The sequence below is a fragment of the Strongylocentrotus purpuratus genome, unplaced genomic scaffold (assembly GCF_000002235.5).
Source record: "Strongylocentrotus purpuratus isolate Spur 01 unplaced genomic scaffold, Spur_5.0 spur5_scaffold_7, whole genome shotgun sequence".
Lineage (NCBI taxonomy): Eukaryota > Metazoa > Echinodermata > Echinoidea > Camarodonta > Strongylocentrotidae > Strongylocentrotus > Strongylocentrotus purpuratus.
Genome location: NW_022145613.1, coordinates 7,221,865 through 7,242,231, shown reverse-complemented (window position 1 = coordinate 7,242,231; position 20,367 = coordinate 7,221,865). Strand labels below are relative to the sequence as shown.

The window sequence follows — 20,367 nt, the reverse complement described above, 5'->3', positions numbered from 1 at the left end:
TTGTTGCTTACCAGGTGATGAAGTTCTCTCATGGAACGGTCACAATCTTCAAGGCAAGGATCTTAACGAGGTCTACAACATCATCTTTGAATCTAAGAGCGAACCTCAGGTTGAGCTTGTGGTTGCAAGACCAATGGGGTAAGATTGTCAAGTTGTAGCTTAGTCCCTTACTTACTTGCCATGGGCTGCAAATCAAGCTCAGAGAATTAATTTGAGTGTCAACCATTCTTCCTGACAGTGTAACGGATACTATAGTTGGAGTATATTTCAGTGTGATACATTTTTATATACCCAAATTAATCATGACGCAAGCTATTACACGTTGGAACTTATCTCCTAAAATCAAATTATTGTGAACTGTTAAAAAACGTGGCAGTTCTCAAGGGATAGATATTACTTTTTCTCCTTTATATTACTACTATCAACTTCTAATGTCTTTCATATTTTCGGTATAATATATCAAGGGTGATGCTACTTATGCTCCGGTGGCACTTGCTCCATGCTTTATAACGTCAAAGATAAAAGAATTATTAGGGTTAGGGTTGTAAATGGTTTTTTTAGGTTAGGTGTATAGGTTTTGGGTTTAGGTTAGAATTGGGTACACCTGTAACATTGGGATCTAGGTTTGAGGTTAGGACTTTAGTTAGTACAGGAAAATCCACCATAGAGCTGTGAATGCCTAGGCTTGTGTCGCAGAATCGTTTTAAGGAGACTTTATATAAAAAGTTAATGCCAGGCAAAATCAAAACATCTTTACTATTAAGAGGATTGATTAACAAAAACTGGATGTTCCCTCTCTGAAGTATATGATCTGTGAATACAGCATGAGATAACTTGGGCCGGGTGTTATGGAAAATATGTGTTTACTGCAATAAAATCATATTCAAGGGTTTAAGTTTTGCTGCCAGTGTTTCATCTGCTGAGAAGCAGGGGGCGTTAACTTCTATCACACATAGAGAGCCTCAAGGCATTAATTCCCTGTAAAAGCGTATGAGTTAATGCCCTTTTGCCTCTCTGCAGTTGATATAACAGAGTTAACATCCTTCTTATAATACTGAGACTGAGCCTTTTAACTTTAAAATTACATCTTATGTGAGATCCCTAATGCCACATTTAGATTTCTTAAAAGGCAGTTATAGCTAAAGCTTCACAATGGTTTTGAGATTCCTTACATGATTCTAGAAATACATAATGATGGTTATATGATAGTTTTATGGCTAATTGAGACTATATGTGGCCATGGGGATCTTTTAAAATGCACTCTGCCAGCCTAGAAATAATCCATTTCCGCTTCAATCCGATCGGAAGTAGGATACCTTGGTCTCGACAATGGTTTTAAAACATTGGTATTCCCTACGATGTATGATAATATTCCTGCAAATTCACACACTTAGGACAGCATCTGAAGAAATTGTAGACATATTCTAAAGTTTATTGACTTTTTGTTCTGACTTTAATTTTCCTGCAGAAGTGAGATACCTCCTTCTTCCAGGGACAAAATAGCGCAGTTCCAGTCGCCGAGACCAGACTCTATCATGAAGAGAAGCAGTCAAAGTGAGTTACAATGTGAGCCAAGAAACAAACTACTATCATCACAATTATAATATAAGAAAAATGCACTGCGTGTAACCATATTTTTGGTATTGATGGGGAAATAATTGCAGAGTCACAAGAAACTCACACTAATTCCAGAAATTATAAGCAAATGTTTGACAACTGATTTGGTAGAATTTAAAAAATGCACTGTAACTATATTTTTGGTAATGATGGGGAAATAATAGCAGAGTCAAAAGAAACTCACACTAGTTCCAGAAATTTTAAGCAAATGTCTGACAACTGATTTGGTATACAATATCTAATGGTTAAGGGAGAAGCAAAGAATAATTCAGGAAACTTAGCTAGCAGGCCTGTGTACAACATGTGGCCGCACTGGTAAATGTGAGTTGGGTTTTGTTTCAGTGAATGTGATTTTTTAGCAACTTTTGGTACCTTGTTAACACCTAGTAGGTCAAAAAAATCCATCTTTTGCATAAGAAGTAACTCATACTTACATGTAGCCTTAAGCCATTTTCTTTTTAGGTTCAGGTCTTTTTCAAGATTAAGATAATTTTGAGTAAGGATGTGTGAAGTTTTCTACATGCTTTACAGTCTTCAAAAATTCATCAAGGTATTAAGAGACATTTGATCATGAAATAACAACATTTATGCTTTTCAGGTTCGAGTGGGTATGAATCCAACAAACCGAAGGAAGAGGAGGAGCCTATGCCGATCGTTAGTAGGGTAAAGCGGCCCTCAGTGACCATCACTAGCCCAGGAAGCCCTGGTCTGCCGAGAAGAAACACATCCCCTACTGCCTTGGGTGAAATTCAGGTAAAGCACCATTCATATTTTTAAACAATTTCTAAATAACTTCTCCTTTATAGCCTGTAACATGAAGTGTGGGTATTATCAAAATCTAAACATTCTACTTCTGGATGCATCATATTATCTGTGTATCCATATCTGTATTCTATGCAATTCAAATTTTTGACAACTACACATGCATTGGTAGCAATACTATTTCATTCCTACAGTGTAACCTTCACCTAAAAAATTGATTTGTGTACAGCTAGTATGCATAAAATCAATGTCAAACACTTTATATGATATTTTATGGCTAAAACAAATATGGGGTATATAGAAGAAGAAACAAAACCTCACATGTGGCATTAATATTAATTGAGACTTTAATTAAACTTGCAGTATCTCTTTATAGAAGTGTTATTTGAAGCTCATATTTGAATAGAGTATAGCCCATGGAACCCCCAAGGAACCCCCAAGATACAGAACAAAATATTCCTTGGTGAATTAGTATGCTATAACAATTGTAATAACTAGTTATAGTAACAGTAAAGACAAGTTTTGTCATTTCGAAGATGTGGGTACATATCCCACCGGTGCCATCTGACAGTAAGGATGACCCTTCAATCACTGTAGTCGTACAGCTACCTGACCATTTGTTAAGGGTATAGTTGTGCACAAGATGTAGTGCTGAGAGGGGCAAACAATAACAGACATTAAACATAAACGTGCCTCAAGAGGGCAGCAACACAATGAGAAAAGAGGTAAAACAGTCTGGAGAATACATGCATAAATGCTGTTGCTGACTCTCCAGGATATACAACATTTACCACCCTTTGCATAGCAGGGTTTAAATCTGCCTTGTCATTTCTGATGAATAATAATGATAAAGCTGCATTTATAATGAGCATGTAGCTATCCCAGAGGATGCTTAAGGGGCCTATACCGCGTATTATTATTACTCCGGGATATATGTGTATTAGAATTGACATGTAAATATTTTAATGCTTTTTCTGTATGTTCACCTTTTTGTCTTCAGATCAAACTTTGGTACGAAAGCAATAATTACCTGATCAACATGACAGTCTTGACAATGCATGGGGCTCAGCCAAGAGACACAGGGGATCTACGCAATCCCTATGTTAAGGTCTTCCTACTACCAGATAGAACGTAAGAAGATACATTTCACAAGAAGAATGATTGATGTGTTGAATGTGTAAGACTTGATATTACATGAACAACTAGACTTATAGTCTACTTCAGATTGAAAGAAATAAAAGATGTTTAATGGAAATATATTGTTTGTGTTGAGTGCACAAGACATGATACTGCAGGTACCATTTGTCATAACTTTCTCTAAGGGCTTTGTTATATCAAGAAAGAGACAAGTATGTACCCAGTCACAGCATCAAAAGAGAAAAACACCACAACTGTTGGTTGTTAAAATACATCTGGGGATGTTTTATGACAAAAACCATTGGCGTATGATAGCCACAAGATGGCGCTCTACCTTCCTAGCAATGAAGTAAAACAAATTATGTAAATGATACAAAACCTAAATACATATATGCTTCTGGTGTAATATTCATTTATATTTGTATTTATATACAAATCAAATATTAAGTTGATGTGGCAGCACTACTATTATCCACTGACTCCACATCTTCTGTAGATGTAATTTCATTTTTTATTTTTTATATTTTTTCTTCTTCAGTGAGGAGACGAGGCGACGGACCAAGACCATTCAGAACACACTCAGCCCCAAGTGGAACCAAACCTTCACCTTTGGCCCCATCAAGAGGGCAGATTTCAGGGGTCGTGACCTGGATGTCACCGTCTGGGATTTTGAACAATACGGTGCTAAAGAATTCCTGGGACAAGTAAGCATCATTTACTTTTATGAAAGAATAGCATGAATGGAACAAGTGATTTAAAGGGACTTGGTAACATTATTCAGATGAGAGAAAATGGTGTCAAGGTAGTGACTTCAATGCTAGATGTACAATTAAAGATAATCTGAAAGTTTGAGTGGAAACAGACCATTATCAATCATACAAATTTGGAAAAACTGATCTGAACAATTCCTAAATTCTATGTTATTATAATTAAATTAAATTTTAGGTGAATATAAATCATCTAAAAGCAATGAATTGGCTCTTTGAAACATTTAAAGATTTTTAAAAGCCTGTTTTATGTCTTAATATTATTTTCATGGAAAAATGGTTGGGTGAATTTACTGTTAGAGGGAGTTAAACATTGATGCCTTCAAGGAAAACTATAAATATCTTTGTAATTTGAACATTTGTAAAGGATTTTTTGCATGTTCAATAGTGGGTTAGTACAGTAGGAGGAATATAATGAGTAACATCTCATACAAAATTTAGGCATTTTTTTGTCATCAATCTTCAACAATGTTGACGGTTCACTTTAAGAAACTAAAAAGACTGAACTAACTAATCTGAATTTGAATTGTCTTTCCAGAGTATTTAGCAAATAATGATCATGAGTAGTGAGGAAAATAATGATAAGATGTACTTGATTAGATTATGGATAGGTGGGGGTAGTGCCATGTGAGTAAACATTAAGGTCCATTTTGCTTGCATGATGTAAGTCAACTTTATGAAACCAACTGTGAAAGGAAAAGTTGATTTTAATTATTCAATGTGAGCTTATAATTCATTGTCAAGGTTTAATTTCATTTGTAGAACTGGGCAGAAGCTTTGAGTAATGATTCTTTAGAATGCAAAATATTTGAGTGAAAAAAGTATTTGAGTTATAACAATTTTGAAAAATGTTTTCCCGAACACATATTCTAGGTCACATTCTTGCTCACAATACTTTGAGATGGGTACTTTTAACAAACTACAGCCTTTACGATTAAAATTGTAACATTGTCTTTCACCTTCCTAGATGATGCTTCCCCTAGAGGGAGCCCCATTTGACGGCCAGTCCCACTGGTACTCCCTCTACCCTCACGGCAGCTCACGTCACCAGCCGTCCTCACCGCCCCAACAACCTCCTCCGCCACCTCAACCCAAGAAACAACTCCCGCTCACCACGAACAACAACGGCAACCCTAGGATGCACGACATGATCGACAAGCGCGAGATGATCGGCAAGCACGAGATGATCGGCAAGCACGATATGATCGGCAAGCACGATATGATCGGCAAGCGCATGGCTCAGGAGAACGGTAACATGCGAGAGAAGCTCTCGCCGAGCTCGGTTGGTCGTATCACCGATAGCGATGTCTCAGACTTTGATGATGGATTGACAGGGCTATCAGGTATATGATGCGTGATTTGAGTGGAGTTAGTAGAGGTGCTTATAGATAATGCTTATGAACCTAATTCTAACCCCTTCTGTGTCAACTTTTTTTAACAAAAAATTGTCATAATGAACTTTCATTTATGATTGCGACTTATGACTTGTGTTGCTTTGTTTCAATGTGGCATAAAATATCTGTTTAAAGTCAGAGGGGCACTAACTCTGTTTTAAAGGGGGTGAAGCATGGCAAATACTGGTTAACGCCATCTACGACTTTTTTTGGACGAACAGCATGTAAACGAATGGACTTGATTAATAGTCAGCGCGCTAGCGTTCGGGAAACAGACCAACGTTCTCATCACCCTTCGCGTATTTTGCACGCACGTGAAGACTGCGGTCGAGTCGTCTGTGGCCCCAAGTCAGGCCACGGGAAAGACGCGTAGTCTCGTCATGCTGCACCTCCTTTAAAGAGTATGGTTGAATGCCTTTCTGGCTCCAAACAGACCTAATATCTTCCAGGGGACCAAACCTCTAATGTACCTATTTCTGTTTCTGGAAGAAGAATGTAGCCATAAATTCTCGGTTCAAACACTTCTTCAAAATTCTCTGGTGGTGTTTGCCATACGTGGCTCAGAAGGGGTTCGAAAGATCTACCTATGTATACTATATACAGCTTGCTTTAATACACTGCCACTGCAATATAAAATACTTATGCACTCTCTACATCCATGGTATGATGCGGGAATGTAGGAACAGATATACCACCGTTTTTATTTTCTAAACTCTGAACTAATTTCGACTACCCCTTCACAACTGTTAAGTCATGAGGAAACACAGGCAAAATTTTTAGGATAAAGCACTATTCTTAACTAATGCAGTTGACGTAAATCATGCAATAAGGATAATTCCTGAATCTTTGTGTGTTTGATCGGTTTTTAACAAAATATGACAATGCTTTATAGCTCCATAAAACACTTGTTTTTTATAGTTTTCTGGCGACTTTGTGTTGTAAAATGAAGGGATGTCTTTTATTGCATTCTCCTAATCTGTCCATGAATATCTATTGAATTGCTTTCATGGATGCATGCCATCTCTAAACAAAGTCACATGCTAAACTTGATTAACTTAACACCTGATCTTTAGATTTGAAATGCACTGTAGCATTATTTCTTCTGTAAGTTCCGCTCCTTCTTCAAATCTCTAATGCATTGGCAAAATGTGTTTTTTCTCTTTCGACCGTTCATGTTAACTTCTCTCTTGTAAATGAAATCTATTACCAGAAAGCCTGAACAAAGTTGTGAAAAGATTAGTTTTAGCTGATTCTCTCTGAATTTTCCAGACATTCGAATTAAGTGATGATCGGTGTTGCGAAGTATATGCGTCATCCATCTTTAAACAAAATTATTTTGGAAACTACTGAAGCTCTTGCATGAATTAATAAAATGCCTCTCCCCACCCAGAAAAAAAATAAATAAATAAATAAATAAATAAAATTATAATCTATATTCTGATGCACTAAAAACTCTTTTGTAAGTTCTTGATCTTCAGAAAAATCTCAGAAATTCCTAATATATATTTTTATAATTGCAACTTGATAGCTACTACAGATTAATATGATTGTTTAACTAAACAATATCTGGCAAGAACTTTTGTGTACATATTTGTTTTTCCTCTTTTTCTCGCTATCTGTCTCTCTTTCTCTTCTCTTTCTCCATTAACAAACTAAACTTTGACTCCTTTTAGGGGGCACTACCACTGGGGCGGGGGACGTAGCCAGTATCTCGTCCTTTGGCAGTAGCTGTAGCCCGCCCCCGGTCAGCGACCAGGACGACAGACCGTCTAGTCAAGATACTGACTTCCCACGTAGTCAAGCCCCGCACAGGCGTGCTGGCATAGGTACTAACACCCCTCCCCCTTCCTCCCCTCTCCCTAACCCCTCCTCGTCCTCCATCCCCTTTAGACCATCATGTAGCTCACACCAAAAGTGATATAATGTAGAGCCTATTTTGTGCATAGAACTAGGATTTGATTTCAAGTAATGGAGCTACCAGTAGACACCGCTTATTAGAAACATTAGCAAAATCATTGTTATTATTGTTATGTATATGTCAATAGGTTTCAAGTGGAAAGGAAAACATATCTGGCAAAATTCGATTCATATCAAACCACTAACAAAAGATATACTTAAATTTATCACAAATCTATCCAACAACAATAAAATAAATATTCGAATTTGAATGTCACGTGCTGTTAAAACCAAAAATAGAACAGAACAAAAACCTTCATGTCCATAAAATTCATGGCAAAATCTTCTTTTGTTTTGATAGGGCCTGTCACATTCAGAGCGTCTATGTTTAAAGTCAAGTGTATCATATTCTCTCTTGTTACTTTCCTCATCAGCAGGGACAGCTGTACGTTTGCCATCATATCGTTTTTATCATAAATATCAACTTTCATCACATCATCTTGCAATCATTAACATTCTTAATTTCATCAACATGAACAAATTTATAAATAGCTTCTTTTTCAGCATTGTTGTTATCTTCTCAAGTGTATAATTTTTGTTACATTATCATCAGATTTGATGATCATCATTGTCTTTTTCACCATTATCATTTTGGGTTTTCATCACATTCATCAATCTTTCATTATTTTTGTAATCAATATCCGTTTTATCAGCATCCACTTGGCAAAAGAAAGCAGAAGTAAAACAAGGAAAATTCACTTTTTTTTTCTGCAAATGAATGAAATAGGGGAAGCATGCTGATCAAATCTTTGCCAACTTCAAGTTCTCAATTGAGCAAGGAGCTCAGTTTTTCATGAGTTTTATTCCTTTGAAAGAATTCCTTCTGGTGCTCCTAAAAATTCTACACACAGATTCTTTACATGGATTATGTTAAATACAACAAATTTATTATTTCACCTGTTGAAAATGAAGGGGAATATGAACATCAACAATCACTTATCCTAATAACAAATAAAATTATTTTGTTAATTACAAAATTATCATTCTTCTTTTCATTTTTTCTCATTTTGCAGTAAACCCATTCTGTTTACAGTGTTCAATGTCACATTTGATTATTATGTGTTTTTATTTCTTTTGTTTCTTTTCCCTTATGCCATTAGCAGATACAAATCTTTCATAGCTAGCACAAACTTAAAACAGTTAATATAGCCTTGATACAGAATACATTATGTTTGCACTAAAATCATTTATCATAATATGAATTTCTTCTACAGCATGTACTATAAAAATTTTATTATATTATTGCATGTTCTTGGAATGGATAATTGCATCATTATAATCATTTAAAGGAAATTTGTTGATTTCTCTGGTTTTGACACAATACATTTTTAACTAAATAGGATATCATTTGATGCATATGAATACAAATGCATTATTTCAAACTGGAAGTATTCACATTTTCAAGATAAACAGGAATATATCCATTGCTTATAATTCTACCTGCACCTAATATTTTTGTTATATTAACATTCACGCTATCTTTTAATCATAAACAATTTTTCCCAATTGTTGACTGTCTTTCAACAGTGACACCTCCAACTCAAGAGGACCTGACACCAAACGAAGAACCAATGCCCAACAAACAAAGGCGCAACTCGCAGAGCACACTGGCCGTTCCCGAAAGGGCGTCTCGCAGGCCTCGTTCCCCATCCCCCATCAGAAAAGAGAGAGGCAGGACCAGGCATTCTGAACCAGCAATAGAATATGACAGACAGGATGGGGCACAGGACTTGCAGCAGGACCCGGATCGGGAACAGGACCGTGATCGTAATCGAGACCGAGATCGTGACCGTGATCGTGACCGTGATCGACCACTTGATAGAGACCGAGACAGGGATAGAAACCACACAAGAGACAGAGGACGAGAAAGAGAGCGTGATCGTGACCGACATCGTGATCCAGATCGTGATCTTGACCATGACCTCGATCGTGACCGAGACCGTGATATGTACTCATACAGGGGAACTGAGGTTGATAATATAAGGACTTCCCCTAATTCTATATCTTCCCGAGGTAACGATCAGCGCGAGTCCCCTCATCGCTTAGACAGGAGCTCACCCAGGAGCTCACCCCCACGCCGGGGGGAGCGCGAGCACCGCTCAAGAACACTCTCCCCTCCTAATGTGTACGAATATTCTGAACCCCGGAGATCACGGTCGCCAAGCCGCCGGTCGGTCGAAGGCTCGCAGTCGGACTCGAACCAGCGACGTAGCAGGTCCGAGGTCCGAGGGGAGATGGAGTACGACAGACAGTATAGAGGGCGCAACATGCTTCCTCCACCTACGTCGGGTTTAGATTCCTCAAGCTTACCAAACTCTCCAATCCATGGGGGACGTAACAGCCCCTCTTCCACCCCTTCTACGCCACGCAAGCAACAGCGAAGGCTACCCCAGATACCCCCTTCATCAAAAGCTGATAAAGGTAATCAAAAATTCCATGCAAAGATTTTATATTCAGTGGTAGCTAGGGTTGGGTGTCCATTGCTTTTACTAACCTCAACTGTAGAGGACTGGAATAATTATGTCATAATCTTGTGACTAGTAGTTTCCCTTCATGGGATGAATATAAATTATCTCAAAAATGTTCTTCCACAAGATTAATTGATGTTGGGGAAATTGATTCATGGACTAGAATCATCATCTAGAGTTAGCTAATAATAATAATAATAATACTGAACATTTATAATGCGCCATGTCTTTTTCCCCAATAATCTTTTAAGGTGTTTGAAGCAAAGGGGTTGTGGGTTGTATAAGACCCAGAGTCTGATCTTGTGTACTTGGAGAAGTTGGCTTTTCTCCAAAAAGCCCTTAGGGATAGGAATGCTCATAAAGGATTATTCCAAGTAATCTGATGTAATTCAATCAGCTCTTCTTGGTGTTTGACCTGTGAGTTTCTGCACTTGACTTCCATTTTTGTGTTTTTATTCTAATCTTGTTGAAGCCCCATCCCTCCCTCCCTCCCTCCCTCCCTCCCTCCCTCCCTCCCTCCCTCCCTCCCTCCCTCCCTCCTCCGCCTCCTCCTCCTCCTCCTCCTTCTCCTCCTAGCTCCTCCTCCTCCTAGCTCCTCGCTCCTCCTCCTCCTCTTAGATTTTCCGGTTGTAATTCTTCTCATCAAATGTGAGGTCTGCCCTCTTTCTTTGTGTCTTTCTTTTCCTCTTTCTCTCTTTTTTCTATTTCTTTCTCCTTAAAGCCCCACTGCACTAGTTTGGCCAGGAGGGATTAGACCTCCCTGCCAAGTCGCTGACAGGTGGCTATCTCATCAAATCAGCTCTTAATTAACATAAGAAAAAGGGGATCATGGGGAACCAATGGTCACCGATTAGGCATCGTTTGCTATATAGAGGGCGCAAGTAGCTATAAGTAGTGCAGTGGGGCTTTAAACTTCATCTTCTATCTTCTCTTCCTATGTTCTCTTTCCCTCCTGTTTCTCTTCTTTTTCTCGCGATCTGAATTATTCTATGGCGTCTATCCATCTCCTTTCTTTTCTATCCCTCCCCTGTCTCTATCACTTCTCCCTCTCTCTATCACTTCTTCCCTCTCTCTATCACTTCTCCTTTCTCTCTCTCTCTCTCTTTCTCTTTCTCATAACCTTTCTACATGTATAATGGTTTGTCTCTCTTCTCTATCTCTCTCTCTCTCTCTCTTTCTCTCTCTCTCCCTCTCTCTCTCTCTCTCTCCCTCTCTCTCTTCCTCTCTCTTTCTCTCTCCCTTGTTTATTATTCATCTGTAATGCATTCTTATCCTCGCTAATCTTTTGCTTTTAATCTCCATGAGCTCTTCCGGGTACCCTAATTCGTTAATATAGGGGTCAATTTCTTTGTAAACACATGTCGGCCAAATGTTAAGATTGGCACGTTATTGAATTACTATCCAACGGAAATCTAATAAAGCGCTTCATTAGGAACCTGCAATGATATTGCACTAACCCCTCTCTCTCTCTTTGATTATCTAATTTACAAGATTTTTGACTTCAAAATTCCTTGTACGATGAATGAATAATCTAATTCTCTGAAATGCATGGTCTGTGCTTTTCGAAGTGAAGTATATTATACAACACTGAATAGGGTCAATCAAGGGATGGATTACTACTACAACTGAATAAGTGTTGTGGAAAATAAATTATAAGAGGTATTCGGATATAGAAAGTTTTAATAATATCCAAAAACATATCCTCTTTATAAACAATATAAAACTGCACTGTTTGCTTTTAATTTGGTCAAATGTTGGGGAAGATTTCCATCATAGAAGAATAAATATTAACATCATTTTATTCAACATATTATATTGAATTAAAGTTTGGGCACCTCCACTAGACATTTCCCTCATCTTGTAATTTTCCAGCGGCCTCTCTGCCAGTCAGTAACCCATTGACTACTGTATTATCACATTGGCCATAAGTTTAATACAAGAACAACCCAGTTCGAGTAGGCAATTGGTTAATAGCCCCTGACCACTGAATCCATCTACATGTATTATCCACGTAAGAGCATATACTTCAACTTCCATGTATTTATGTATCTGGATGATGAGGAAGTTTGAGGCAAAGGGCATGTTCATTTATGACTCAGTATAAATATGTACATGTTATGTGTGGTCATATTACTCTTCCGAGTTCCGGTTTGGTTGGTTTCTGCTTCCCAAGAGATGATCAAGGGGTATACGATGAGCTGTGACATATATGACTACACTGCCTCTTGAAGTTCAGAACTCCATTGATACCTTTACTAGTGTTGTGCATGCACTGACCTAAGATGGAAGCCGGTCTTTCAGAATCTTCTTTAAGACATCCGAGTTGCCTCGCTGCTCTGTCATTTGTTAAAGGTATATTGTTGATATTCCTGGCAGGGGCAGATCTAGCATAGGGTCATGGGTTGAGGACCCCTTTATTGTCAGCAATTTTATTTTAGTGTCAAGCCCCGAGAATCAACAACTTCTTTTATATAAGCTTGTCAGGAGTTCTAGATAATTGGAACCCCCCTTGTGTTCATGTATAGCATTGATGGCTTCAAAATCTGGTTATTAGACCTTCTTTTATGTTCATTAATTCATGAATTTGACAGCAATGTCTGTATTGGTATGTTCACAGTCTGTGGAGATGAATTTCTTCATGAGTAATACTTTGACTGTTGATGATTCTCATCTAGGCACTGCTGACATCGAAGAGCGAGCTAGGCAGATCAAGCTGAAGATGACCCAATACAAGCAAGCTGCCTCCGCCAACACCCTCTCCCCTCACGGAGGAAGTGGGGGTATTGGTGGTAGCGGCGGCGGTGGTGGAAGCCTAGAGAGGGGGTCTCACATGGGGTCACCGGGCCACGACATGACCAACCCTTTCCAGCATTCCTCACACCGACGTAAGCAGAGCCCAGACAACATTAGCATCAAGTCCTCAGACAGCAACTTGTCGAGTACCAGCGACGTTTCGGCCGTAACAGCTGCGAGTACGGCGAGTGCCTTCTCAACGCAATCGGAGCGCCCCCGGCCCACCAGAAAGTTCAGGTAGGCCACCTTTGCTTTTATGACCTTTAACCTCTGGTGTGTTTGTTAAGAGAAAGCCCTCATCCTAATACACAAAATCTCAACATCTGAAGTCTCAGCTCCAAAGTTTTGTCTAGTGAACTTAGTTTTTTGTTGTCTTATCTAAGTTGATTTGTTGTGATTTCGCTATCTTGGATGAGAGTGGGAGTGAGAAATAGGGGGAAATATGAGAAGCAAAAAGGGAAAAGCAACTAAGGATTACTAAACGTTCATTAAGAGCCAGAAGGGCATTAACTCTGTTAATTAATGTTAGCAGAGATTTAATGGCTTCATAGCTATCAGTCTTCTTAGAGACCAATGGATGATATGGACAAATAGTGAAGAGAGTGCTTATCAAAAGCAAGTTGAATTGACTAAGAAGAAGAAGAGAAAGATATAAATTCTGTGATATGAGGAGATAAAGAATGGGAGAGAATAGGAAAGAGAGGTGAAGAAATGGAGAAAAAAAGAGAGGAGAGAAGAAGGGGCTGTGCAAGAGAATTAGAGAGAGAAGAAAATTAATTTTCCTGCTGCTTTATCTTTTGTTTGTGGGTGCAGTAATGCCCTGTCTACTTGGAAATCCTTTGAAGTATGAAGCATGTGATACCTAATGACAGGTTCAATATCCTAATTGTCTTCTGGGTAGAAACCCTCTGTCAACATATTACAAATAGAGAGAAGCGCTGGTCATTCAACCTCACTGCTAGCATGATAACATGGGATTTTGCTATGCTGAGTTCCTTGCAGTGATTATTTCTTGGTAGTTTCATATCTTCTGTAGATAGTGGTGAGGTCATGAGTATAAAGGTTAAAGGTTACAAGTGAAAGGTTAAAGATTAAAGACGAACAGAAAACAGAATACAGGTTTGCCAGTGACTTGGAGTTGTGATATTTTTTTGGAACTGTGTACACTACAGTGAGCATACAGTACTTGTACATTTGGAAGATGGGAACCAGAATACTCGACACTGCTTGTACTATTCATTTCCAAATGTATTACATGTGTGTTGTGATGCAGGTCGTGAGATAAATGTCCAGTAAATTGAACCTCATTTCTGGCTATTCATGTTTTTTGTCTGACTATTGTATAATGTTCCAGTATTGTTTGTTTCAGACTCATTTGTACCACATATTTTTGTATTTTGGTCCAAGTCTTGTCTAATTCTCCTTTTTGTTTGTCTTGTTTTGTTTCCCCCAATATCTTTCTTCCAATTATATGCTTTCATTCCACCCTGCTTTTCACATTCCTTCTGTATCAACATTGTAATTGAAACTATCAAAATGCCTATCATCAAACATATCAATAATCTCATCAATTGCTCTTTGCTTTCTTGAATTTGTTGTGGATTCATTCACTTTCTGCCCCTGCTTTTATTTGCTTCTTCTCTTGTTCATCCTAAAATCATATGTACTCCATTATATCCTTATATTAATCATGTTGGTGCTTATCAAATGTCATCTTTCCTCTCTAAAATTATATGTATTTTTCTCTGATCTTCTACTGAATGTATTGTCAAATGTGCTTATTCAATGATACTGTATCGTACCTTACACTATGCTTCTTCCCAAAACTATATACTCCCAATTCATATCCTATGTTTCATTGCCTCATTTATCATATCATAATCATGGTAAAGATTATTATCATCACATGCAAATAGTACACCTTCACTTAATTCACTGGGTAGAAATCGCAGTTCTAAAAATACACACTCCAAATCGCGTAAAAAGCGTAGTTTATCAGAAGGTCAGGTCAAGAGGTCTCCGAGGAGCGGAGAACGGGGACTCTTTGTTCGTCTGATGCGCAGGAAACTTGGCAGACACCAAGAGGAGACGTTAGAAGAGGTCAGCGGCCAGACCAAGGGTCATGTCAAGGATCAGAGGTCAGAGAAGGGTCAGGCCAAAGGTCAGAGGGCAGAACTAGTCACCAGGGTTGACATTGAGCGTATCCAGAAGTCAGAGCCCAGAATGGTTGCCATTCAGATGCTGTACTATTCAGATGGTTCTGATAACGAGGAGGAGTACATCTAAAGTCCAAAAAGCAAAGAAAAATAATCTGCAATCGAATTTCCGGACCCACTAAAAGGTCACTGATGTCGATAAGGACTCATTCTCTGATGCTGTGCTATTGATACATTCTTTACAAATGAGAATGAGTACAAGCTTTGCCCAGCTGGCAAACCAGATTATGCACACTTTTTATGACTATAGTATGACTGGCAGAGTAGCTTAAAAGTGTTGAAAAAGGCCTTGTCAAGCAGGCTGATTACAGAGTATTAGCCATTCAGGTGATCTGCTGTTCAGATATCCTCTGACAATGAGAATCAATATGATCTAGTAACCATGCATGTTGAGCCAGTTAGAGGTTCGGAGTGGTATTCTAAAAACTATATTAATTTTAGTTAGTACAAAAATATGTTAATTGTCATAACAAATAAAAACTAGGAATTTAGATAGGCATCTTAGCAAGCACCAATAATGAGTGTTTATTGTTGAATTTAATATGAAAATATACTTTTTTCTAACATAAAGGTTAACATAGTTTTCAGAATACTTACTCTGAGGGATTGGGAATCACCACTTCAAGGGCATACTCCTGGAATTACATAAAAATGATTTGTTTTCTTCTAAGGTCATGTCTTTGACCTGATTAAATGATATAAAAAGACAAAGGTTAGCAAACAATGAATATAGAATTTTTTTTAGAATAGCAAACCTTCATGAACATGTAATCAAATTGTGCTAGCTGTAATAGAATTACATTTTAGGGAAAATTAGATAAGCAGAGTATTAGGTGGCAAATATGAAAATTATTATCAAAAACTACATTGTCATTTATTTTGATTTTCCAGAGGATTTAGTTTTAATATTCCTCCGGCTGTGTATTCATAGGTTGAGTAGAATAGACAAAAAAAACCCTCTTATTTGATAGATAGACATGCCCTCTTTCTTCATTGGGTGTATTGTTTCAGTGCTTTTGTCTTATTATAAATCGAATAAAATCTGTGTATGGATATATGAGGTAGATTATTGACTAATGCTTTTGAAACATTTGTTTTTATTTCTTTAGTCAGTATTTATAGTTTACCTGTATTGAATTAGTGTATGTATTCATATCAATAAAGTTCAATGGTTTATGTTTGATTAAATGAAATCAAATGAACAAATCAAATCAGAAATATATTGATTGCCTTATGACTTTATTCAATTAAAAACAAAACTTTTGTTAAAATACATGTGATGAATAATCTGATATCAAATACCTAGGAGGTTATTTTCAGTCATTTCATAACAATTACATAAGTCTTTCAGAAGCATGGGTTGTTGGAATAGTCTATTTGGATGTCTCAAGTCTTTTATTACCTGATTAAAAAGATTCTTTTCAATCTAAAGCCTTTCATTTTGAATGAAAAGACGTATTTGGCATAAAAAGAAGGCTAAAGCTAAAAAAAAATTGCGGAAATGAATTGTTTATTCCATAAACTGTACCTTAATTGTACAGCTCTCCTTGCAATATTTCCATCGTAAGTTCTGAAACTCCTTTAATGTCATTTAGTTTATACTCAAACTGCCTTCTAATGAATTAAATTCTGAGAAAATTCCTCACAGCTCAATACTAATGATAGATCTGGGTCAAGTCACATGTTTTGACATGTGTTGATGCTTCTGTTGTTTTGACTTAAACAGGGCGTATCCTTCAATTATTAATATGTACGCCAAATGTATGCCTTTTAATAGTTAAATTCTGAGAAAATTCCTTGATGATCAATACTATTAAGGTTAAAATCTAAAAATATTTTAAATTTGACGTTGTAGATCTAGGTCAAGTCACATGTTTTTTAACATGTGTTGTCGTTTCTGTTGTTTGACTTTAACTGTGCATATCATTCAATTGTTAACATGTACACCAAATTGTGCTTTAACTGAACATGCTTTCTCAAGGTAAATAATTTTATTTGAAACATATATGCCTATTAAAGAAAGTACTGCAAAATCTTACTTATCACATGATCCTGTATAAGCCTCAGTCCTACTACCAACAGACTGAAGATCGACTGCAGAGGTGCCAACCAGTACGATTTAATCGTATTTAGTACAATAATAAGAGTGGAATACGATAATACGATATCACCTTTTAAAATACGATTTTTCACCCCCCAAAAAAAACAAAAAAAAACAAACAAACAAACAAACAAACAAAAAAACACAGAATCGTATAGAATCATGTACAAGAAAACCCCCACAACCCCAACAAAAACTTTGATTTTACAATTTTCTTTTAAAATTTTAAGGAATTAGAGCAAACATTTCAATTGACCGTACATACCAGTATCACATTTTTCTGAAATTTTACTGGCCCGGCCCACATGTACAATTGAATATGTTTTAAAAAAACGAATTACAGCAAAAATATGGTCTTTACGGTATGCATTTGCGCTGCGTTACGACATCAATAGGTTTTTAATAGGTGAAAGGAAGGCCGGTTGAAAAATACTTATTTTGATGGTAAAATACTAATTTTGGAGGTGCTGAGTACTAATTTGTACTTCCAAAGGTTAGCAGCTCTGCGACTGTTTTTTGCCATGGGGGAAATGTACTAGTTTGTTTGGTCTGTTGTCGGTCTGGTGTCGGTCTCATTGATTTGACCGCCGTATTACTGGAGATAGTGTCTATCCCTTTGCTTAATTTAATACAATGATAAAATTTGAGATCAAAGCTATATGTGACATAAAAATTAGTATGGAAGTAAGATACATAACTGCTTATTTTGTATATCTACAAATAAATAGATATTACTGGCATTTATTTACTAACAAAAGATTTGGGTGATTGGTTCACTTTATTACACTGTAGCAAGCACCATTCTACAATGAAAACTATACAACTAACCTATTTAGATAAGACACTCAAATATTGTGGAATTGACACCATACTCCATACCATGTCTCACTTCAGTGGTATTTAAAGGTTGAATCCCAATATGTTTGCATAACAGAGAGGAAGCATTTCACATTTGAAAAATGGGAAAGTGTAATTGAAGCTGTCCCATGCAACCACCTTTCAGTGACATAAAAGAGAATATATGCTTTTGCAAGATTGAAAGTGGGATAACATGTTTGTGATGTGCCTTAAAGATGTCTGGTTAAAGCTCTTTCTGAGCATCTGAATTTCAGTAGTAGGTTTACAATGTAACAGGATGCTTTTGACCTTCCTATATATCTATCAGTATACACCATTGGGCTATAGTTCTATCGTGTATGATTAGATCGCCAAAGCGGAATGCTAGATACGCACATATTAGCCTCTCTTCCATTCAAATTTAGATGATTTATCATAATACCACATCAGCTTGGATTTATGGAAGAGGCTTCTCACATAAATGCCATGAATGAGGCAAACTTTCCTGATTTTTTTCTTCTCCAGTACATAGCTTTTGTTAGTGTAGATCCCCTGTCCAATTGAAAAGACAAGCTGCATCTTTTTTTTTATAGATATGTTTTAATTGTAGAATAGTCTAAAATGATTTCTTAGTCAATTTTAGGTAGTTTTTAAGGATAGGAAAAGGCTGTGAACCCAATTCATTTTGATAATATTGATACTAATGGTGATTCTACTTGTCTTTATTCTCCAATCGGAACACATGTTCACCAATCCTACGCCTTGGTCAACACTGACCCGCCTTATTTAATTCATTCTGTATTACAGCCATTACATGGCCCAAAAAAGAGAAGAGAGGGGGAGGGGAGGAAGAAAGTATTTTGAGATCAATTAATTTAGCAAGACACACTGCTGGCTCTCATTAGATGATAGGGTGCTTGGGTGATTTGACATTTTGACATGAGGTTAGGGTAAGGGCTGCAATTTGGTTTAAGGTTGGGTTAGGTATTTAGTTAGGGGTAGGGTGTTAGGTTTGGTCCATGGTGGAGCAATTTGGACTTTGGTTATATGGTGCAGAAAATTGACTGTAGAGCGATTACCACTGGAGCATATGTTAATCAGAACTTGTAGAGTGACTTCATGCAGTAGTGCAGCAAAACTACAAAGGTCATAGACCGCAGTCAAACTGCAAATGAGTAAATTGTCTACCCATCATCTACATATCCAAAGTGTGAAAAACAAAGACACTGCATCTACGATACAAATGTCTTGGAGAAGTGACCTTTCACTGAGGAGGTTTTTGTTTGCCTCATTTCACTTCTCCCCTCACGTTGCTCATTAATATAGATGATTTATCGCTTTCTGTGCCATGGGGTGACATAGGCAGTTTAAATGCCTCAATTCTTCATTTCTCTTGTATTTAATATTTTTGGGCAAGGAATGGTCACTTTCAAAATGATTTCATCAAAGTTAACTATTGAATATTATTTGTATAAAGGTAACGATGAACTAATGCATCATGATAGCAAACATATGCTTTACAAAATTACTTTTTATACATGTTTGTATATAATTGATGATTGGGGAAGGGTTTAGCAAGCTAAATAATGGAGTAAGATATCGAGTTCAGAGCAGGGGGGTGAGATTCACTTTGTAGGTTGTTGTTATCCCTTGTCAGATTCAAACCAACATTTCCTTGAATTTCTTCTTATTTTTCCTCCAAATTATCAGATTACACGTAAAGGGCAGACAATGGCCTGGAGATATTGCATTTCATATTACCTTGGTGAGGCACGCTTCCACTCGCTTACTGCTACAAAAAGCATCTCATCCATGTCTCTCAGCCCACGCAAAATGCTATACATGGTGTCTACTAAAAAAGGGATGGATTATTGAATCAAGTCACATACAGTATGTAATGCATTGAGGCAAGGAATTTGTAGTTCAATCAAGGAAATCAATAGGAAAATGTAGCCAAATCACAAATTTAATATTGGTATACGTTTCTTTATATGACTTAGAATGGGTTACATCATTCTGGAAACTGCTGTCCTGGTATAAAATCAGTATGTGTGCACATTTTATTCTTATATTTCATCAAGAAAATCTATACAAAAAAACAAAATGGAAACAATTGTATAATTAAGTAGGATGTAAATTGTGGGTATGAGACCCTAGCAACCTTTTGATTTGTTTTGACACACTCTGTAGTCACTACACTATATATATTTTCCTCATTGACCCAACATGTTTTTCCTCCCACGTACCCACCCACCCACTCACTCACTGTGGTCCATAACAAGTAGGTTTTTCCGTCTATCTCTCTCTCTCTCTCTATTT

The 20,367-nt window shown here is 37.2% G+C and overlaps 1 protein-coding gene across 3 annotated transcripts in view; it reads left to right on the top strand.

Annotated features, from left to right (window-relative positions):
- The window catches only part of LOC589670 (regulating synaptic membrane exocytosis protein 2), a 73,162-nt gene that overhangs the window by 28,666 nt on the left and 24,129 nt on the right, over positions 1-20,367 (top strand). For 2 of the 3 annotated variants that reach the window (XM_030973884.1, XM_030973883.1), the window contains 9 exons: positions 15-138; positions 1,469-1,566; positions 2,216-2,370; positions 3,380-3,510; positions 4,055-4,220; positions 5,251-5,626; positions 7,351-7,503; positions 9,161-10,054; positions 12,777-13,131. In XM_030973884.1, the coding sequence (XP_030829744.1) occupies positions 15-138; positions 1,469-1,566; positions 2,216-2,370; positions 3,380-3,510; positions 4,055-4,220; positions 5,251-5,626; positions 7,351-7,503; positions 9,161-10,054; positions 12,777-13,131 (2,452 nt within the window). The remainder of the gene's footprint in view (positions 1-14; positions 139-1,468; positions 1,567-2,215; positions 2,371-3,379; positions 3,511-4,054; positions 4,221-5,250; positions 5,627-7,350; positions 7,504-9,160; positions 10,055-12,776; positions 13,132-20,367) is intronic. The other variant, XM_030973882.1, reaches the window with a different exon arrangement.